This window comes from Hippopotamus amphibius, chromosome 2 (genome assembly GCF_030028045.1).
Source record: "Hippopotamus amphibius kiboko isolate mHipAmp2 chromosome 2, mHipAmp2.hap2, whole genome shotgun sequence".
NCBI lineage: Eukaryota > Metazoa > Chordata > Mammalia > Artiodactyla > Hippopotamidae > Hippopotamus > Hippopotamus amphibius.
In genome coordinates, this window is record NC_080187.1 from 55395392 (window position 1) to 55417845 (window position 22454).

The following is a 22454-nucleotide window of genomic DNA, read 5'->3' on the forward strand; positions in this document are numbered from 1 at the left end:
CATCTTGGTTCTCTGGTCCCCTTCTGACCTCAGGATATTCTGCCAAATGTAGGAGTTCCTTTCTTCCCTCTGGAGCTGGGATGATTTCCCAACCCTGACCTAAGGGCGTCTATTAAAATGTAAATGTGACATCTTAAGTAGTCTAAGCATTTCCAGGGTGTCCAGGGGGAGCTGCCTTTCACATGTAGGTTTATGGGGGTGTGCGTGGAGGGGGGATCCCTAAAGGATACTGACAGGCTAAAGGTGAAAACGGCACTGTCTTGCCAGCGAGTAGAAGTAAGAAAAGCCTGCCTGCCTCAGGGACGCAGCCCCAGGATCCTCTGCTTGTTGGCTGTGTGCTTACCCTGCCCTCTGCGAAAGGCCCTCCTGGAAAGTTTTTGTGACCAGGAATATATAAATGGTTGTTCCAGCTACTCTATTTTTAGATAAGTTTTCAAAGCCCCAAAGTTCTTTGCAGCTGGTTTAGGTCCTAGGTTCTAGGAGATGATGAATGTCTCTTGGAGGGGCAAAACTCCATCACCAAAGGAAACTTAAAAACAGCACAACACCTGGCTACAAAGGTGACTCGAGTGGTGGAGAGGAGAATGTTTCCTATTCCAAGGCCCCTAGATGTCAAAGCTTCAAATACAGAAACTAGAATACATGGTTATTATAAAAGCCTAAACAGTGGCTTGGAGGGCCCAGTAAATTTGTGTTTAGTTTATTAGTCTCACTTATTGACAACCAAGAGATATTAATTGAGCATCTGCTGTATGCCAGGACCTGTAGGGTCCAGAGATGAATCAAAGACCCTGTTCTCTGGGAGCTGACCCTCGACAAATCTGTATTTTTGTTCATTGATTGACAGGTGCAATTCTGTTCCCATTAGTGGCTATCCCTTTATTGGCCATGATTTCCCAACGAAGCTCTATACCAGACAACTGTTGGTTCCAGGCCTTACCAGGTGACAAAGGTTCAGCGGGTCTGAGGACCCAGATCTTTGCTCAGATCCACTGAACTCCCTTCTGTGGCCCAGCCGGAGCTGCTTCCTGTGCAGAGGCCAGAGCTGGAGGCTTCTGAGCCAGAGGCTTCAGGGACAGCCCCAGCTCCATCCTGTACAGGTGGCATGGGCTGTAACTTTAGCCTTTCTGTCTTCAAAACCAAACAACGAGATGGCCCTTCCAACTCAATTGGTGGCGGGAGTCGGGAGAGTGAGATGGGGGTGGGGATGTGTGTGTGGAGTGGGGTATTAAACATATGCATTCCTGCCCCGAGGATAGACCAATTCATCAAACCAAGGCAGACCAGGGCATGGGTGGGAGGTTGCTCTAGCGGCCTGGAAAGAGTAATGACTCAAACATGGAAATAGCTGAGTCCTGGCATCCACACTGCAAACATCATCAGATGATTTATTTCCTCTGACAAGGTGCCTGGAGAGGAATTGGGAATCTTTTTGAGAGGATCCAGGGCCACTCTCTTGGAGGAGTGTCTTTTGGCTCCAATTTAGGCTGAACTCTGAGCCTGCTGTTGTCTTAAGTCTTTCTCTCTGCATTGAGACAGCATTCTTTCCAATCCATGCCCTGCCCATGCTGGGTAAGAGTACGGGCATCTTCCCCCACCTCCAGGACCTGCTTCTTCTTCCTGGGCACTCCCTGGCCCCTCCCTTCCTCCTGGGTTGCAGCAACCCACTAGCTCACCTTGACCGCCCTCTCTCCCCTCCCACCTGGCTCTCTCTCTCCATCCCTCAACCCCAGCTGCAAAATTATATATGCACACCAGCCAGAGTCCCTTCCCACTGCTGAAAAATAAGCACACAAGCCCCTGATTGTTCTCAAGAATTTTTATGCAGAGTAGCTTGAGAAATAGATAGGGATGGAGAAAAATAACAAGTATTGCAGGGAAGTTGCAAAATCTCTCTAGAAGTACTTGGAGAAACTGTCCTGGGTCATCATAACATCTAAATTGAATTAGCTCTTCCATCCCTCCCTCTCCCTTTCTTAGAAATGGGATCCCATCTGATCTGCAGAGGTCTGTGATCTCCTTAGTCTGGCGCCCTCACGGGGCTGTCTGCCTTGAAGACTCAGGTGTGTGGTCCAACAGGGCAGAGGCGATTGGTGCTCACCCCTCCCCGGCTGGTGGTCTGGGACCCTCCCAGACTCAGGTCAGATGAAACTGCTCTGCAATGTCCCTGCCTCACACCCTCCTCTTCCCTTTATCAAGGGAAAGTAAACAGAGGTCCCCATGAAAGCCAGAAAGTGGTGGCAGCTTCAAAGACAGAGGTTATTTGGGGCTGCCTATTACAAAGAACAATGTGGCTGATGAGTAACCAGAGTGAGGTTGATGAAGTCAGCCTTGGGAGGGTTTAACAAGATCCTTGGATGAGATGAGCGCCAAGGTCCTTCCCAGCCGTAAAACCTTATCTCCACCTGCTGTGTATGAGCTGTAGGACCAAAGAGAACACAACAACGACAAAATAACTGTGTTTGTTGTTGATAAAACTCAATTAGGTGAAAACTGAATGATTTCATCCTGTTTTTTTGGTTTTGTTTTGTTTTAATATTATTTAGCCCCCAGTTCTTTGGAAAGAAGTAAATACCCACTCTTATCAGATGCAATTTGTATTTTTTCAAACGGGAGGAAAATAAATTCAAACAGATAAGTCCCCAAATGTCTTAAAATTATGATTTAGAAATTAAAAAATCAGTTTTGCAAAGGAAGGAGAAATCGAGGGTTGGGGCTGACTCCGAATGCTTTTTCACGTGTCCCAGCCACTGTGTGACAGAGGCAGGCTTTGACTCTGCCTGCACAAGGCCCCAGACCCATGCTTGTCCCCCTGTGAGAGTGTCAGGGACCCTCACCTGCCTAACACAGTACAGGGAAACCAAGACCCAGAGGTTCCAGGGCTACTGCTGACATTGGCGGACCATCTCCTGACTCATCCTCAGCTCAACTGTCTGGGGCTGAGTAGTTTTCAGATAGGTTTTCCTTTCCTGTTCTTTAACCTTTGCTCCCAAGCACCTCCCCACCCTCAGCATACAGTATTTTAGCAAAAGCTCTTTAGGGGGTACTCTTGTTCCCATGATTAAAACCATTCATAATTTTAACCTCTGGGAATAGTAAAAGAATTTGACGCAACCCCCTTTCATGTGTGTCATATTAAAGAGAAATCAGAGTTTTAAAAAAATTGAACAAAGATCTGATACTAGTAAGAATTTTCACTGATTTTCCAAAAAAGTGTCTTCACACTGTGTTTTTGTTTTTGTTTTTTTAAAACTTCCTTTGATATTTTGCAAGGCGGGTATGGTAGCACTGGATTCTCTGTCTTTTATTTATTTATTTTTTTTGCCTTCATGTTAGTTTTCTGAAAATTAATTAATTAGCTTATCGGCTGCATTGGGTCTTTGTTGCTGTTCACGGGCTTTCTCTAGTCGCAGCAAGCAGGGGTTTCTCATTGCAGTGGCTTCCTTGTTGCAGAGCACGGGCTCTAGGCGCGCAGGCTTCAGGAGTTGCAGCATGTGGGCTCAGTACTTGTGGCTTTCGGGCTCTAGAGCGCAGGCTGTAGTTGAGGTGTACAGGCTTATTTGCTCTGTGGCATGTGGGATCTTCCTGGGCCAGGAATTGAACCCGTGTCCCCTGCATTGGCAGGCAGATTCTTAACCACTGCGCCACCAGGGAAATCCCTTAACATTGTTTTGATATGATAAATGCCTTACTCCAGAACTGGGTACCTCGGTGCCATAGATACACGATTTCATCACTGAATTGGAGTTAGAACCTCCAGGGGTGCGGTCAGGCCTCTGGATGTCATCATTAGCACTTCATGTGATGATGCTACTCAGCCAGGATTAAGTTCCAATTCAGTTCCGATGAATTGCTCCCACAGTTCACCTATATGGGCACTAAGTGACAATTCCAAATCATGGGTGAACAAAGGAAAGCCAAGATTTTGTTTATTTTTTCAGACCAAAATTTTGCTCAAAAATATGTTTTTTCAGCCAACAAATGTGTCAACTCTTTGCATACAGCAATTGTAAGAACCAGTCTTTGCACCAAAAATAAATGGCTTACACATGTCTTTGTCCTTGCAAAGAACCTTATTGCAGTTCTGCTGTGTGCTGGTTGATGGGTAGGGAGATGGGTGAGTCTCAGAGGACCTTTAGACAAGCAGGGCAGAGAGAGATGGAAACTGGCAATTGTGAATAACGAAGTTAGTATGAGATGAGGGCAAGGTTCTGATGTGGTTATTTCAGTGGCACTTAATCCTTAACATTCTAGCTTCTAGACTGTTCTTTTTTTTGGCACACGGGCTTAGTTGCTCCGTGGCATGTGGGATCTTCCTGGAGCAGGGATCGAACCTGTGTCCCCTGCATTGGCAGGCGGATTCTTAACCACTGCGCCACCTAGGAAGCCCTAGACTGTTCTTAATCGTGAACATCTAAAAAGTTTGGTTTTGCTTCTCTGTAAGTGAAATCTTCTCTAGAGAGCATCAACTTCTTCCCCGCAACTTGTCATTGAACTATGATTTAATTACTTTTACTAAAAAGTCAATGATTCTCAGAATGTGACTATATACAAGACAATGGTATTCAAGGTGACATATGGGTATGAATTTGATATTTTAATAGTTAGGTATTTATTTTAATGGAATAAATACCATTTATTTATTCCATTAATAATAACGGAATAGGAAGATACTAATTTTCCACTTGTGAGGATGATATAAAATTTCCTTCTTAATTAAATTTAAGTTAAAAAAATGGAATAAGAAAGAAAACAATAGCCCAGGGATATTCAGCTATGGCAAAATTGTGCAGGCTACCTGCAGACGGGGTGTTCAGAGGTGGGGAAACCACCCATCTGACCGCTTCTAGCCATTCATCAGGAAGCATGGCTCCGCACTGAGATAAACAACGTCTCCCAGCCTGGCATTTGGAACCTATTCTGCAAGTCACTTTGTACTTATTTTTTAGTTCCTATTTGCTCTTTCGGAGCCACTGTCCTCTCCAAGCCTCTTGAGCCTCCTTCTCTTGGTTTCCTGATCTCCTGAGATGCCACCCTCCTTTCTGGAGGCCACCACAAGATGAAAAAACCTTTCCCTTGATTCTCCTAGATCTTGGAAGAGCTTTTGTTTTGTTTTGTTGGTGCCATTCTCTCCCTCGCTCTGGTTTTTTGTGCCCATGTCTGCAAACAACGACTATGTTTAATAACTAACAGCTTTGTCTGGTACTTTCCTCAGAACTGTCCTCACATGGAGGAAGAAAGATTTCTTCTTAAAGTCACAGTTTTCAAATTTATCATAGCTATAAATCAGACGATGAAGCTGGAGAGAAAGATAATGGATTTCAGCCCACCTTTGAAGGACAGGCCTGTCCTTCAAAGCCCTGCTGAGTTGTTGCCTCCTCGAGGCAGGCCCTGGGATGAGCTACTGACTGAAGGACTCACTGCCTCTGCAGTGCCACACTTTGCTTGTGTCATGTCTCCCCTCTACGCCTACTTCATTCACACCTGTGTAATAGTTATCCGTTTATATGTCTTCTTCCCCTCAGATGTGAGCATCTGAAAGGCAGTGATTGTATCTCCATCTCTCATGTAACAGATATTTTCTGAGTGCCTACTATGTGCCAGGCACTGGTTTAGAAACTGGAAAGTTGGACGTGAACGACATTGACAAAATCTCTCCCTGACGCAGCTTGTTATCTTTGTATTTCCCACTGTCTGTCATAGTATATTAGTTATCTACTGCTGCATAACAAATTATCCCAAACTTTAGCAGCTTAAAACAACAAAAATCTGTTATCTGACCCTGTTTCTTAGGAAGCCATGGGTGTCTAAGGAAATATAAGAATTTCTTTATTTTTTAAGACCCCAAATTTTTCTCAGAAATATATATATGTGTGTGTGTGTATACATATATATATGTAGGTATATATATATATATAAAATCCAATCTGGCAGAAATCTGGGAGTAGCTTAGCTGGGTTGTTCTGGCCCAGGGTCTCTTATGAGATTGCTGTCAAGATCTCAGCCAGGGTGTAGTCATTTGAAGGCTTGATTTGGCTGGAGGATCTGCTTCCAGACTCACTCACGTGACTGTTGGCTGAAGTCCTCAGTTCCTTACCATGTAGCCTCTCCATAGTGTGTTCATGACATGGTGGCTGGCTTCTCCCCACATGAATATTCCAAGAGAGAGAAAAAGTAAGCAAGAAGGAAACTGCAGTGTCTTCTGTCTCATCTCAGAAGTGACCCACCATCACTTCTGCCATATTCTATTGGTGACACAAGCCAATCCTGGTACAACGGAGAAGGAGGCTAAAGGGGATGGGATCCTCTGGGGCCATCTCGAAGGCTGGCACCACAGTGGGGCTACCACAGTAGGACAGTGGGTATTCAATAAAAGTCTGTTAGAGTTTTTACCCCAATAATCCATAAGCCAAAACCTTTACTGGGACTTCCCTCATGGTCCAGTGGTGAAGAATCCGCCTTCTAATGCAGGGGATGTGGGTTCAATCCCTGGTCGGGGAACTGAGATCCCACATGCTGCAGGGCAACTAAGCCTGCGTGTTCTAGAGCCCATGCGCTGTAACGAAGGTCCCACAACTAAGACATGATGCAGCCAAATAAATAAAATTGTTTTTAAAAACTTTACTTTTTTTAAAAAATAGACTTTTAGAGCAGTTTTAGGTTTACAGCAAAATTAAGTGGAAACTACAGAGAATTCCCATATACTCCCTGCCCCACATATGCACAGACTCCTTTACAATCAACAGTGCGATGAGAGAGGTGCATTTGTTTCAACTGATGAAGCTACATTGACGTGTCATCATCATCCAAAGTCCATAGTTTACATTAGGGTTCACTCTTGGTGTTGTGCGTTCTGTAGTGACATGTATCCACGGGTATAGTATCATACAGAGTAGTTTTACTGCCCTGAAAGTCCTCTGTGCTCCTCATGTTCATCCCTCCCCACTCCCAGCCTCTGACAACCACTGATCTTGTTATTGTCCCCATAGTTTTGCCTTTTCCAGGATGTCATACAGTTGGAATCATACAGTAAGTAGCCTTTTCAGATTGGCATCTTTTACTCACTAATAGGCACTTAAGCCTCCTCTATATCTTTTCATGGCTTGATGTCTCGTTTCTTTCCCTTTTTTTTAACAAATAAATGAGAATACTCTTTTTACTGATTGCATCGTTTTGGAATGTTTTCAATCTTCCACTAAGCTTAAATAATTGGAATGTTTACTCAGCTAACATGCTGCTGCCACGTTACGTTAAAAAGTCAATAAATGTGTTTTGGGCAGATTTAGTAACTCATCTTTCCCCTAAATTGTCTTCTTTCCCCTATGATCATATTCTCTAGCCATCTTGCCAGAACCACTCAATGAAGTTCCGCTTGTCTAACCATTTGTGGAAAATCTCTTTTTGAAACCCTTATGTTCTATTTAGAACAGATTTTGTGTAATGCACAAAGTAATTGAGTCTTGTTAAAAGGACTGAGCTGTCTCAGAGGAAGGTCTATATCGTGTGTGTTAGTTGATGAAGGGACCTGTCGCCAGTGAGGGCTTGCTATTAGATAGAAGCCTCAGGTAGAGGAGAAGGCAACTACTCTTTTTTGATGGGGAAAAAAATAGAACTATACCATTGCCCCACTCTTGGTTGGAATGAACTGGCAATACCCGTGCAAACAACAGAGCAAAATGCAAGTTAGCAGTCTTCTTGACTGTGTGATTCCCCTCCCCCTATTCTGCCAACACTGAAAGTCAGTACAGACTTGACAATAAAGGGATGATGTTCTAATTAGTGGGAGTAAAGGAAAAGTAGCCCTTGCTCTTGTGGCTGATTGGTTTAGGAAAATGTTTTCATTCCCAGAGGAAGGAAGACATCCTATTGTTTTGTTTTCCTCCTCAAGGTGAAAAATTTCAAACTGAATGGCAATTAACACTAATCTAGTACTTTATAAATCCTGAAGTAGCCTCACTAGTCAGTTCGTGAATGTATGTTGTTTGCCCTTAATCCTTACTGTATCAATGTTCAGTTTACTAAACAGACTGACTCAAGTTCAAAAGTATGAATTTAATGTCCTGTTGTGCCTCAATAAAAAAGTTACATGCAAAAAAATTATATCAACATCTTTTTGAGAGAACGATTTCTTTTTTATAATGAAAAAGAAATAGAAGATTCCAGTGAAACTGGAACAGTTAACAGAATATGGTTGAACTTAATTAAAACTTCAAGGGAAATAAGAAGAGGGTCAAACAAAGCCAACAAATGGAGAAGCCCAAGATGGATATTGGATAAACATAAGGATAATAGCATTTCGACCTGGGTATCTTCTGATTCCTCCCAGTAGCTAGGCTGCCATCATTCTCATCATCATGTCAAGAAAAGCAGGGCTGAGAGCAGGAGAGCTGGAACAACCATGGAGAAAATGACACTACTATTTGTATAATACACAATGCTATGCCTACTGCTTTGACTCTAGAGGGAAATAAACTTTTCTCTAATGAGTTGCAACAAGTTAGCCAGTGGCTTTCATGAGAAAAAAAGAAAAAAGACAAAATGCTACAAGAAGCTTGCGTGTTTAGGACCAAAACAGATTATAGCTCCTAGTGTGTGGAAAGAGACAGAAAATTCTGGGAAAGAAGATTTAGGGTGAGTTAGAAAAATGTACTCTGTGCAAGTCTTATTGGAAAATCAGGTTAACTCTTCAAAATTTGCCAGCATTTAAGGGTTGATGAGAATGGTAATTGAATTTGTATTTCTCGACAACTTGTTCCCAACTGTACCCGATGTTTTATAGAAATGTTATGTAATAGTCCTACTTAGCTCTTTTAGTAACAGTATTTGAAATAAAAGGGAGTAAATAAGTGGGAAAATATTCCTCACTGAACAATATCTCTGGAGAGCCAGGGCACCAGTGTGTTCGCCGTTTCCCTCGTGGTCACCAAGCCTCCTGAAGGTCGTGCAGGTGGTAATGCTGCCTAAGAGGTATAAAGAGCTCCTGAAGCACCTCCTTTTTGAGTGCAAAGTTACCAACGATTGCAAACATCACAGCATCTTTATCAACGTTTTCTGACTCCCAGTTATTTCAACATCTGTTGTCAAGCTTTTCCGGTTCCCACCCCTGCCCCCATATGCAATGTTCTCCAGTTGGCAACACTCTTCCCTTGCAGGGAGTGGAGACTGAGCATAATAGGGGCATGCTTACTTTGCAAAAAAATGTCCTCCATAGATTCTTACCTGCCATGCTGGGGGTCAGGGCAGGACGGCATCCTTTCTTCTCCATTGTCGGCTGACAGAGCAGGTGGAGGTTGGTGAGCTTGTTGGCCTCTGCACCGGCCATCTGAAGGCTGCCTCGAAGGAGAAGTCCAGCAGAAAGATGAGTGGGGATCAGGGCACCTGGGTTTTGTCACTAACATTTGATGACCTCTATCTGTAAGCTGAAGGGGTTGACCTAGACAATCCATAAGGTCCATTAGAACTCTGATATTTTGCTGTTCCATTTTGGCCAGAACCTGGTGAGCCTTGTGTAGTTTCGCAGGATGAGGTTAGGTACTATGTAAATCTAAATCCAAGGTTGTAAGCTGGTAATCAGATCTGGCGTGTAAATGTGTTTTGTTTACACTCCCTAGTGTTTTTGTTTTTGTTTTTCTAATTAGTTGTCAACACTGAAAGGGAGATTTATCCAAGTCACTTCTGGCTTGTCTTGAAATTTTTGGGTCTGACAGCGCCCGGCCCTCGTTCTGCTTGGCAACCTCTTCCAGACCAGGCATGCGCTGTTGGGTTCCCCAGGCCCACCTGGCCCACATCCCTTCCTGGCCACTGTTAGAAGCTGGAGTTTGCAACCTGTTTTCAAAAATTCTCTCCATCTTCTCCTGATCACATGGGACAATAACACTTTGTAAAGGACACATATTCCAGCCTATTTGAGCTTTCTCTGCTGCTTTGACTGGCTCTGGGTGTGTGTGGCCTTGTGAGCTGTAGGCCTGCCTGTCTGGCTAGTTCATGAGCACAGAGGGTGGGAGGAGAGATAGAAGCTGCAAAGCTCCCCACCGTTCCAGCTGCATTACAGATGTGCAGGTGTGTGAGAGGCTCCAGGTGAACTTCGGCATGCATCAGGAAGAGATGAGACCAAAAGAAAAAAAAAGGCTTTGGGGATTTTCAGATGTCCTTTTCCCCCTTCTTTTTACGCTTATTGTCTAGGTCCATGCCACAAAGGACGGGCGGGTGGCTGCTGCACCCAGCTGGGCTCCCTGTCGGCGCTGAAGCATGCGGTCCTCGGGCTCTACCTGCTAGTCTTCCTGATGCTCGTGGGCATCTTCATCTTAGCAGGTAAGAGCACCCTCTCCCGTCTTGGCCTTTAAGGAGGTGAGCAGAAGGCAAGAGCAGAGTGGATGGGAACCAGGAAGCTGGAGCTCTTCCTTCCCACCGTCAGGAGCCCAGACACTGCTTTTCTCACCATAGAAACCACAAAGGAGGAAGCTGGCTGGTCTTTCCAACGAGGCATGACTCTGAGCAGCATTGCCTGTTTTGTGTGGGATGAGGAGTTGGCAGGAGCTATATGAGCGTGGGAAATCTCTGAGTCCAGGAGCAGAGACCTAGCTGCTCTGAGTGGCTTCCACCTTGTCCTGCCTCATAGTATGACCCTGGGTCTCCCTGGAGTGCCGTGCTGGGGTTTGTACTGAGCAGTCTAGGCCCCCGGTCCCGGAATGTGATGAGAATAGTTATGAGACACTTCGTTGCTGATGCTAATCAGAGTCCAGAGTCATGGTAAACCTGCTGCCCCTTTGCAATTACTGGGGGTGGGATGAGTGTACCTCAGATCAGCTGGGCTCTTCTCCCCAGTTTCTGTCTGTAGAACAGGCTGGTCATGGGCTGGAATTTGGAGCACGTTCTCTAGCCAGGAAGAAGCAGAGCTCAGAGGCTCAGGAATGGATTAGATGGAAGATCCCATGCTTTGAGCAGCCCAGCTCACACACAGGTCATCCCACTGTGATGGAGATGGTGGAGCAGATAGGGACTGAGGACGTGGTGGTCTCTCCTGACTCCCACCCAGAGGGAGGGATGCTCAGTTCCCACCTATCTCAGTGGAGGTCTGTAAGGCTTGACAAAGGGAGGCCAAGGGATCAGTTTATTCCAGCATCTTACATGCGTGCCTACTTTGTGCCTGGGTCCATGCTAGGATTGGAGACGCAGCTGAATAAGACCCAGGGTCTCCCCCGCTGGAGCTCCCAGTCTAGGGGATGAGGTGGGAACACAGAGGTAGGGCCCTGTCTCAAGGCAGAACGTGACAGGGACTGTGACGGGGACTGTGATGTTGGCACACGAGTGCTGTGGTGGTCCAGAGGACACGCACATAGAGGAAGTGCGGGTGTCGCATGGAGGGGGTGGGGTTTGGGGTGTGGGGAGTCAGAGAAAGGCTGCTGGCCAGACAAAGCTGACTTGGAGTGCGGCAGGTGGGGTCCTTGACTTAACTCTTACTTCCTGCCCTTAACTCTAGGCCAGGCATATGGAGGCTATGCCCTTGCAGGTGACCCCTCACTAGAAATCCCTGGTCTTGTGTCGCTTTCTGTCAAGTGAGATTAGTTACGTGAGCCCTGTGATGGGATACTCAGTGCTGCCTTTGCCCTCAGATTTCCACACTCGGGGCAAAGGGCATCACTAGGGGTGATGTCTGTCCCATCAACCATCAACCATTGACCCCAGGGGGCAGCCAACAGCAACAACGAGAGAAACTCATGATTCATCCAAGGGATGATGTCCAGCCAGAGGATTTTTTGAACATGTTCTTGGGCTGTTCAGTGAGAGACTGGGATCTGGGTTTTGTGGGCTTGGCAGCTGCGACCATAACAAATTTCCAAAATTTTTGGAAAGTGTTTCAGCTCAGCAGGAAAGCTGGGCTATGGTATTACAACTACTCTGCTAAACAAGAATTTTTAGGTGACAGAAGCAGGTCTGGAGGAGAGAGCCAGGCTGGTGGGGACCCTGGGGCATGTCTCTGGAGGCCTGGAAGGCCTGGAAGGGCATCATCTCTTGGGAAGAGAAGGGTTGCAGGGGAATGAAAGTTCTCTTCTGGTGTCTGAAGGGTTGCCATGTGGAAAAGGGTGGACATATTCTGTGTGGTCTCAGAGGGTAGAACTAGTGAATGGGTGGATTTTGTAAAGAGACAAATTCCCATTCAAAACAGAGGAGAGTTTCTAACAAGAAGTACTACCCAGCACGATGCAGAAAGGCTTTTCTCCTGGCTTGGAGGTTGAGTGGGGTTTAGGATGACGTTCTGGAAGTTTCAGAAAGGAGGGTGGAACATGGTTTCCTATCTAATGGAAACATTGCCTTGCTTCCTTAGTTATTCCAGGTGGAAATCTGGGGAGAATTTTGATCATCATAATTACCTTTGAACCTGAAGTTTATGAGTACTAGATTACCTGTGTTGAATGAAAATTTGGGGTGGATTGGAACTGATCTGATGAAACAGAGCATCAGACTTTATCTCTTGGCTCTGTGGCCTGGCCACTGTCACCTTCCCAGGTTCTTATCTGGAAAGTCATGTTGGCCTCTGGGAGAGGTTTGATGAGGGTAGCCAATGAAAGACTACCATCACCGGCTGCCTCTTCCCTAGGGAGGGGACTTAGGAATGTGGTGGATGAGTCTGGGGTTCTTCAAAGAGGCTCTGCCTGACCTTAGATAGGAAGTTTCTTCCAGATTACCCTGATCAAAGACTTCAAAAAATACCAGGATTGTAGGGAGGTCCATGGATCAGTGTAAACCAGAGCTAGCCTGGCCTTTTCCTAGGTGTCCTGCTGTGGCTGCTTCCTCATTTTGGGCGGACCATGCTCTCCAGTGCCTCACTGAGGTCGCCTTGCACAGGAGGTACTATGGACTGAATTGTGTCCACTCCAAAATTTATATATGAAGCTCTAACCCCCAATGTGATGGTATTTGGAGGTGGGGTCCTAGGAAGCTAATTAGGTCAGGAGGGTGGAGCCTTTATGATGGGGTTAGTAGCCCTATAAGAAGAGGGAAGAGAGGGAGAGAGAGGGAGAGAGAGATCTCTGCCATGTGAGGACACAGGGAGAAGGGGCCATCTGAAGCCAGGAAGAGAGTCCTCACCAACAACCAAATCTGCCTGCACTTTGATCTTGCACTTCCCAGCCTCTACAACTGCAACAAATAAATGTCTGTTGTTTAAGCCACCCAGCCTATGGTATTTTATTATAGCAGCCCTAGCTAACTAAGACAAGAGAAGTTCTGTTTGAACCACTTTTAGACTTCAAAACATCCTTGATGACACAAAGCTCATACATCTGACAACTGGATGACAAAATTACCCACTGCAACCAAGTGCCATGTCTGAATACCTGGTTGGTAACATCTGATTGAAGTACAAATGCTTGCTCTTACTTCAATATTACAAAATTATAATCTCATTGCATAAAAATATTACTCATAAAACTTCTCATGGGATTTCTCTCAATCCTTTCTTTATCCAAGTATTCAAAATAAAAGGCAAATACTGTACCTGTGTTTATGCAACATCTCAGCATCCCCTGTCAGAAGGTTAGTCCAGCCATTGCCCAAATTATGTTCTCAGTTGCGCTTTCTACCCACCACCTAAATATCTATTCAAGCATCCTCTTGGGAACTTTCCTCTGATGTTCCCATGGCATCTCTGGGTTCTACGCCTACAGTCTTCCATCATCTCTCAAGAAGGTGACATCAGTCCATTCTTCCCAAATTCCTCTAAGCCTTTCTATGTCTTCAACCCATTTTATTACCTGGACTGATGGTTCCCTATTATGTTTTTGTTCTGTTCCAGCATTCATTTTTGGATAATACAGGCTATAGGGCTTATGTTCATGAACAAGAGAATTGAGATTGGATGGTCATGTGAGCAGGAGGTCCTCCATCTAGCACTTGAGGGATGATGTCCTCTGTGATGGAGTTCAAGGGTTAGAAGAGGTTCAACCTTATCCATGACTGTTTGGGGGCATCGCTATGGTGACGAAGGGTGGTCATCAGGAGCTACCTCTTCCTCCCCTTGCCTATTAGGCTCCATTGAAGAATTTGAACTCCTACTGTGACAATGAAACAGCATAAAGGGGATGTTTCAACATCTGGGGATCTAATTTGGCAGGAAGCTGGAGCATTACAGCAATCCAGACTATAAAACTGGACCAAGGAGAGCTCCTGATGAAATAGGGGCTCCTCTCATGCCTTAATTTAATCCTTTCTTAACAGCAGTCAGACATCACCATCAATATCCTCAATAAGTGCTTAACTTGTGCATGAGTGCTTAGTGGGTACAGGACAACAGAGCAAGCCCTGGTGTCTTAGTCTGTTCAGGCTGCAATGACAAACTACCATAGACTGCGTGGCTTAAACAACAGACATTTATTTCTCAAAGTCCTGGAGGCTGAGATGAAGGTGCTGGCAGATTCTGTGTCTGGTGAGAGCCCACTTCTGGTTAATAGATGGCTGTCTTCTTGCTGTGTCTTCACATGGAGGAAAGAGCAAAGGATTTCTCAGGGGTCTCTTTTATAAAGGCACTAATCCCATCTGGAGGGCCCCACCCTCATGACTTAATCATCTCTCCAAGGCCCCACCTCCTAATAACGTCACTTTGGGGGTTAGGATTTCAACATATGAATTTGGGAGGAACACAAACATTCAGTCTATAGCTAGGGAATAAAAGATGTAATTCCTGCTCTGGGAGAATTTAAAATCATAACACACATACACATTAGGACAGTGTGAGGTAGCTCATGCTCCATGCCAAATTCCCTCAAGGAGAGCCTGATTCTTGAGAGCTAGAGGGGTTGGGCAGCCTCAGCCTGGGAGAGCTGAACACCTAGTGACCCAAGTGTTGTTTAAATTGAGCACCCCTTTTAGATCACGTTGTTTCAAGTAGGTCTGTGCCTGACTTTGCAATCAGGGAACAGCATGCTCAGAGCCCACATCCCTTTATACAGCAGATTACTGATCCCATCGTGCACCTTGGAATTTAGAGCCTTTGCTGGGACACTCTGTCAGAAACAGCACGGGCAATGCCATCCTATGCTTATTCTGAGGGCGCCCTTGGGGACACTCTTTGTCCTGTTACATAATGTCAACTAAGAGGACTGAGAGAAAGTATTTTCTGTCTTAGTCTCAGAAGGAGGAATACTGTTCCTGAGGAATTAGTTTGTTTTCACCTGAAGGAGACTGTGGACCTGACAATAATTAAAATCACTTTCAGGAGGCAATTAATGCAAATTAAGAGCAGTTGCCATCCCCTTGTAAGATGTGTGAATTTGTAGGCAATTAAAATGGAAACCTGGAGACATCGCTAGTCCACCCACAGCAAGTGTATTGACTTCCTGGAAAGCTTTTCTGCTAGTCTCATTGTTACCTTCATTTCATGTCTCTAAGTTGCTCTTCATTTATTCTGTTCTCATCTACTGTTTTTTTATTGTTGTTGTTTTTATTTGTTTTGGCTGCATTGAATCTTTATTGCTGCGTGTGGGCTTTTCTCTCTAGTTGTGGTGAGTGGTGGCTACTCTTCGTTGCAGTGCATGGGCTTCCCAGTGCGGTGGCTTCTCTTATTGTGGAGCACATGGGCCCTAGAGCTCCGGGGCTTCAGCAGTTGTGGATCTCAGGGTCTAGAGCACAGGCTCAGTAGTTGTGGCACACGGGCTTTGTTGCTCCGTGGCACGTGGGATCTTCCCGGCCCAGGGATCAAACCCGTGTCCCCTGCCTTGGCAGGCAGGTTCTTAACCACTGCGCCACCAGGGAAGTCCCTCATCTAATATTATTTTAGAATATTTTATGATCCTCATAAGCTGCCTTAATCCTTTTTGGAACAAGGAAAGGTGTTATGCACAGTTTTGTCTTTCAAAAATAATTCTGCCTACTATATGCAATTCTGCAAGTGCATGACTTTTTAAATAGGTGAATGAATGAATACATGACAGAGACAAGCTACCTTAGAAGGGATCTTATTTGTGGAAAAAAGATAATGATTTCAGTTTTAGCCAAGTGTGTAAATGACACGGTAATTATGGACTCACCATCAGGTACCTTTGGCTAATAGAAGAAGTAGGTGTGTAATTAATTATATTCAAATACACACGTCATGGTATCTACTATATTGGCATTACAGCATTTACAGAGAATATTAGGATAGACCAGGTCATGTAGTACCTGATGCTGGTTAACGCCACAGACTCTGAGGCCAGCCTGTTTGGGTTTGAATCCCCCATTATCTGCTACCGGCTGTGTGATGTTAGCCAAGTGACTTGAACTTTATCTGAGTTTCATCATCTGAAAATGGGAGAAGTAATTGTACCTGCCTCGTTGGGTTCTTATGAGAGTTAAATATGTTAATATATCTAAAGCACTTAGAAAAGTGCCTGACACACATTACACGTGCTGAAAGTACTAGCTATTATTGTGATTGGTATATAGTAGTAGTACTACCCCTACTATCAGTATTGTGAGTCTTGCTTTTTCTTGGTTTTCTTTGTAGTCAGTTAAGCTCAATAATAGAAACCGAGAGTCAGAAAAACTTGGGTTTAGTCCCACTTCATCCATTAACACCCTATAATCTTGGGAGAAATCACTTTGCTGTCTGAACCTTGTATACTCATTTATAAAATGAGCAGGTTGGGTTAGATCAGTGTTTCTCAAACGTTTTGACCATAACCTACAGTAAGAAATACATTTTACATGACAACTAGTTCAAACATATATTCGTAACTGAACTAATCTTAAACGTATGGTGAGCGCTGATGATTTTCTATTCTATTCTGTTCATTCAGCACGAAATGGTCACAACCCACACATTTTTTTCATGATCCGCAAATGGGGTACAAACCAAAATCTGAAATACAGTGGGCTCAAGGATAGCTCTATTATTCTGTGTGTCTTTCAAACATTCTAAGACAATAGCTATGTTCTCTTCGGCTTGTGGAATTTGAGAGTAAATTTCTGGGTTCAAGTCCAGGCTGTGCCTCTTGGGGCAAATCATTTAACCTCTCAAATCCTCAGTTTCCGCATCTGTTGAATGCAATGACAATGGTACCTAGCCCCCTAGGGTTGTTGTGAGGATGAAATTAATCCATGCGTGAAAACTCCTGGTGCCCGACACATAAGTAACCGATGAATATCAGGTATGGTTATTGCTGCGGTCCTCATCATCATTATGGGCACAAGCAGAGGAATTTTGCTGTCAGGATAGCAAAGGAGGGGCTTCTCTGGTGGCGCAGTGGTTACAGGTCTGCCTGCCAATGCAGGGGACACGGGTTCGAGCCCTGCTCTGGGAAGATCCCACATGCCGTGGAGCAACTAAGCCCGTGTGCCTAGAGCCCGTGCTCCACAACAAGAGAAGCCACCGCAGTGAGAAGCTCACGCACCACAGTGACGAGTAGCCCCCACTCCCCACAACTAGAGAAAGCCCATGTGCAGCAGTGAAGACCCAATGCAGCCAAAAAAAAAAAAAAAATAGCAAAGTATTAGAAACCTCCTTATTTAGCCTGAGCACCCAGTGATTTTGTGTATAAACAGAGGGAACTAGGCGTGCCTGGTGCAGTGGGAGGGGATGTGCTCGGAGCCCACACAGTTCCAATAAACTCACAGGGGAAGCCTGGAGACTCTGAGGGACTCTGGACTTGCTGTGGAGCACAGGGGTCAGGATGCCAAGAAACAGGACAGTGTTTCCAGCACTGCCGGCGAGCCAGCCAGCCCTGCGGTGCTCCTCGGGAGATGAGCCTCGGGAGGGGCCTCAGGGGACACCTTGAACAACCTCCCTTCCAGGGCAGGAACCTCCCTCCTGACTTTCCAGGCAGAAGAGGTATTGTGCTCTTATGGAAGAACAGCCATGAGCGACAGAGAACCCCTGCCTAATCATCCCTGACTGTCCCACACACGCTGTTTCTAGTTTCTCTGGCAGGAACATCGCACAACAAGGCTTCCTCCTCATCCTCATGATTATTCTTCAGTGAGCTGAAACCACCAGGCTCAGCAAGCCCCATTCCTTCAACAGTCACTCGGGAGACCTGGTTTGGGGACCTCTGGGAGATGCCCCGATCTTGGCACATTACATTGAAGTCATCGGTCTATGTGCCTGCTCCCCTTCTAGTCCAAAAGAAGACTCTCCACAATAAGGCACTGTGTCTTGTTCGTCTTTGTACTCCCAGTGCCTGACATGATGTCCTGCACATAGTAGGTGCTCATTTAATGCATGGCCTAAACTAAATGCCTCAACATAATGGCCATCCTCGCAACCCTTCCCAACAAGCTCCAGGTTTTAGTGCTAAACGGAAGTAGACGCAGGACTGCTGGTGTGATCCGGCCAGGACAGGGTGTGATGGGCTGTGACCAACTTTGATCTGTTTTGTTTTTTTGTTTTTGTTTTGGCTGTACCGTGTGGCATGTGGGAATCTTAGTTTCCTGACTGGGGGTTGAACCTGTGACCCCCCTCGGAGTCCTAACCACTGAGCCGCCAGGGAATTCCCAGGCCAGTTTTGATCTGGACACTCCATGTATGCTGATGTAGCCTAAATTTGCACAAGCCTTCCTAGCAGTGACTCATAGTAACACATGACACCGCATCCAAATGATGGAATAGTAGGCAGCCATTAATAATCACGTCTACTGCCCACCCAAACCCAGATTTCTCTCAAAGGAAACTCTGCCTTGAGAGGGCTCCTCTGTCCCATATCAGTACAACTGGCTTTTGGTTGGTTTTGTTGTTGTCTTCATTTAAATGCAGATCTTGTTAGCGATCCCAGTTCCAAGTCATCATGCTGGTTTCTGCCAAGTATTGCAGCCTGTTGGATGAGTTTGAATCCAGACTCGGACATCTGTCACTTAACTTTTCCTTTCAGCCTTGTGTCATCAATCATGTCTGAGCCAGCATTCCAACCCTATCCCCATCCCACAGCCTGCCGCCATGTGGACGTTTCCCAGGAGGACATGACCAAAGGCACACCAGCTCAGGCACATGCTCTGCTGTCCCGTGAGGTGAGGTGGGGACACCTCACAGACCCCCACCAGCCTTCTTCCTTAAACCTAGACCTCCCCCACCTGAGAAACCACCTTTCTCCTGTATCCCACCTTGGCCGTGTGGGCCTTTCCATGCCATTAGAGCTCCCCTAGAAGTAACCCAGCCTCACCTTAGCTCCAGGGCAGAGGGAGAAAAGGAAGAAGAGAAGTTTGACATCCTGACTTTCCACAAAAGAGAAAAGTGGGCATGAGGGAAGATCACCTGCAAACTTGACAATATGCTCTCTGGATCTTCAGTCAAATTGTTACAATAATTAGATAGGACAGGGCAGAGGGCCTATCTCAGCTATATCCCCTAGAATCGATCCTCTAGACGAACTGCCAAATCCAGCCACTGCCTGTTTTTGTCAATAAAGTTTTATTGGCACACAGCCACATCTGTTCATTTATTGGCACACAGCCACATCTGTTCACAGCTACTTTCTTGCTACAAGGGCAGAGTTGAGTAGTTATACCAGAGACCAGATGGCCTGAAGAGCCTAAAATAGTTACCCCTGGCCCTTTACAGAAGAAGTTTGCCAACCTCCCCCGCCAGACTTGTGCTGACCACTAATTAACCCTTTAATCTTTCACCTTTGGGTTGTGCTTCACAGTTTTCAAAGAATTTTCACATACATGATGTCATCTAATCCTCCTAACAATCAAAGGACTCTGGAAAAGAGTTTACAGTATCTGGATGAGGAAACAGGCTCAGGGGAGTTGCCTGTGCTGTCCCGTGGTCCCACAGCTGGAGCCTGGACCAGAACGATGGGCATGTGTGAATTTGGGACTTGTCTTACCCCAGTCTCCAGTTGGAGGAGCTATCTACCACTCACTGTCCAAGTGCATGGGAGCTAGAGTCGGACTGCCAGGGTACAGATCTTGGTTTTGCCACATATTATGTGACCTTGGGCAAGTTATTCAAGCTTCCTGAGTCTTAGTGTCCTTGTCTATAAAGTGGAAGTGATAACACTCTCCACTTCAAAGTGTTGTGGTGAGGATTACATTAATTCATCTGTGTAAATTGCTTACACTAGCCCATGGCATGTAGTTAAGTGTCATCTGTGTTGTTAGGTGATTGCCATCAAGAATGACTCCCATCAACTGGGGAATTCCCTGACAAGCCAGTGGTTAGGACTCCGTGCTATCGCTGCCGAGGGCCCGGGTTCGATCCCTGGTCAGGGAACTAAGATCCCACAAGCTGTGCAGTGTGGTCAAAAAACCAAACCAAAACAAAATAGAAACCTCCCATCAATCGTACCACACTCCAGCCCTCATTCCACTGTATCTATACAGAAAGTATTGAGAGAGTCTTGTCAATTGCTTTGATTTCTCTCCCAGAAGCCAGGTCTGGAAGAAAATTTAGAGGCACTGTGAACATAGCACCCAGGTCTTGCTCACAAAAGAGCTTTCTTATTTAAGCAAAAAGTAGATGGAATGGGCTTGAGTTAGGCTTTTGCTTCCTTATGTAGCTTTCATAAGGTGAAACCTACCTTTCCTTCTGCTTTCTGGTTCTGTCTTCTGCTGCATGTGCCCTGAGCTGTCACGTAGATCTCATCACTAACTGCTGGCTCTGAGTGTAGCCTTGGATTGACGCTGAGCCACTAGCAAGCTCTCGTTCTCTGCCCTTTTGGAGAGAAGAAGTTATAAAGTTTTGGAATTTTTGCGACGGTCCTAGGCATTGTGCCTCACCTGCTCCCGCCCAGGGGTTTGGAGTGCTCGCACATCAAATGCAAAACAACAAACACTTGTTGAGAGCCAACAATGTACCCAGTGCTGTGTTAGACGCAGAGAGATAAAAAGAGGAATGGAGAGGCCCCTGCCATAAAGATGGTAGCAGCTGGAAGAGCAGATGTGCGAAGATAAACTATAAAACACAGTGTAGAGCAAAGAAACGGAAGTTTTGGAACTAGGCAAACCTGAGTTCAAATATCAGTTGATCATTTATGAGTTGTGACCTGGGGGAATTATTTAAGCCTCATTAAAAAAAACTTTAAATTGGGGATAATAATGGTCACTTATCAGTATGATGAGGATACAGAGAGAGAGCGCGTGAGGTGCCTTGCACGGTGCCCAGTTTATACCAGGGGTTCCATGCCATCCATCTCTCAGAACTCCCTCAGAGTTGAGAAACCAAGTTTTTTTGAGGTGTATGGGCTTCTCATTGCAGTGGCTTTTCTTGTTGTGGAGCACAGACTCTAGGTGCTCGGGCTTCAGTAGTTGCAGCACGTGGGCTCAGTAGTTGTGGCGCACAGGTTTAGTTGCTCCATGGCATGTGGGATCTTCCCAGACCAGGGATCGAACCTGTGCTGCCTGCATTGGTAGACAGATTTTCAGCCACCGCACCCCCTGGGAAGTCCCGGAAACCAAGTTGTGTGGCCCCAGCTGCCCTTCCAGCTGAGCAGTCCAGCATGGCCTGATGGCTGCAGGCATCCCTGGGCTCCTGCCCTTTTCTCTGCTCCTTTGTGGGAGCCCCACGTTCCCTGAGATCCTTTTGAGTGTAAACCAAGGGATGCAGGGAACTGGGGCAAGGGGTGGGGTATGGCCCCTTCATGTGTTCCCGGTTCATCCTGCTGGGGTGGTCTCATTCTTCAGCCTCCCCTCCTCGGGAAATCCCAGAAGAGAGGCAAGCCTGAGCTCTGCTCCAGCTCAGGGCACAGGGGTGGCCTCTCCCAGGGGTCCCTCGCCACACTCCTCTCTGATGAGAGCATCCCTCCAGGCTCAGCTGTCATCTAGGGGGGCTACCCAGAGACAGCCCTCCTTTTCACAAGATCCCCATCGCTATGTGGGGTCTTTGGAACCTCCACCCCCACTTAGCACCTACATGAACACGAGGGAGGGCAGTGGAGGTGTCCGAAGTGACCTCTAGGAGGTGATGGTGCCAGCTCTGAGGGTGGAGAAGTCAGGAATCTTCCAGAGCCCTAGCCGTGCTGAATCACTCTGGGAGGGATTCCTCTGCAGAGTGCTTTGTTTCTCCTTCTTGCTGTTGTCAGTGACGACGGGGTCTGGCCCGCTGTCCTCTATGTAACATTTCAGCATATTTTTGGAAAAACCGCATCCTTCTGGGAGGAGTGGAGGAAAGGCGTCTCTGATTTACCAGTTAACACCTGTCCGCTGACTATGAGCGACCCTTGAGCCTGAATAAACAAGCAGAATGCCTTGAGGAAGTCAATGTCCTTTCAGGATCTATAAAAGCAGTGAGTACCCTTTAGCTCAGAAATTCTACAGCGTTTGACTCAATGCAGTGATTACAAAGGAAAACAAACAAACAAAAACTCCTAGCAGTGTTTTTCAGCATCACTCAAAACTGGGAAAAAAACTTAAATGCCCAACCTTAAGGGATTGTTTAGCTAAACTTTGGTAGGTCAACACAGAGGAATATTACACAGCCATTCCAAATGATATCTATGAAGCAACATGGGGAAATGTTTATGAAATCATGTCAAGGAGAAAAG

General features: G+C 45.9%; 1 protein-coding gene across 3 annotated transcripts in view; it reads left to right on the plus strand.

Moving 5' to 3' along the window:
• Positions 1 to 22454, plus strand: part of SCARA5 (scavenger receptor class A member 5) — a 117472-nt gene that overhangs the window by 13435 nt on the left and 81583 nt on the right. For all 3 annotated transcript variants that reach the window (XM_057725248.1, XM_057725251.1, XM_057725249.1), the window contains exon 3: positions 10183 to 10311. In XM_057725248.1, the coding sequence (XP_057581231.1) occupies positions 10183 to 10311 (129 nt within the window). The remainder of the gene's footprint in view (positions 1 to 10182; positions 10312 to 22454) is intronic.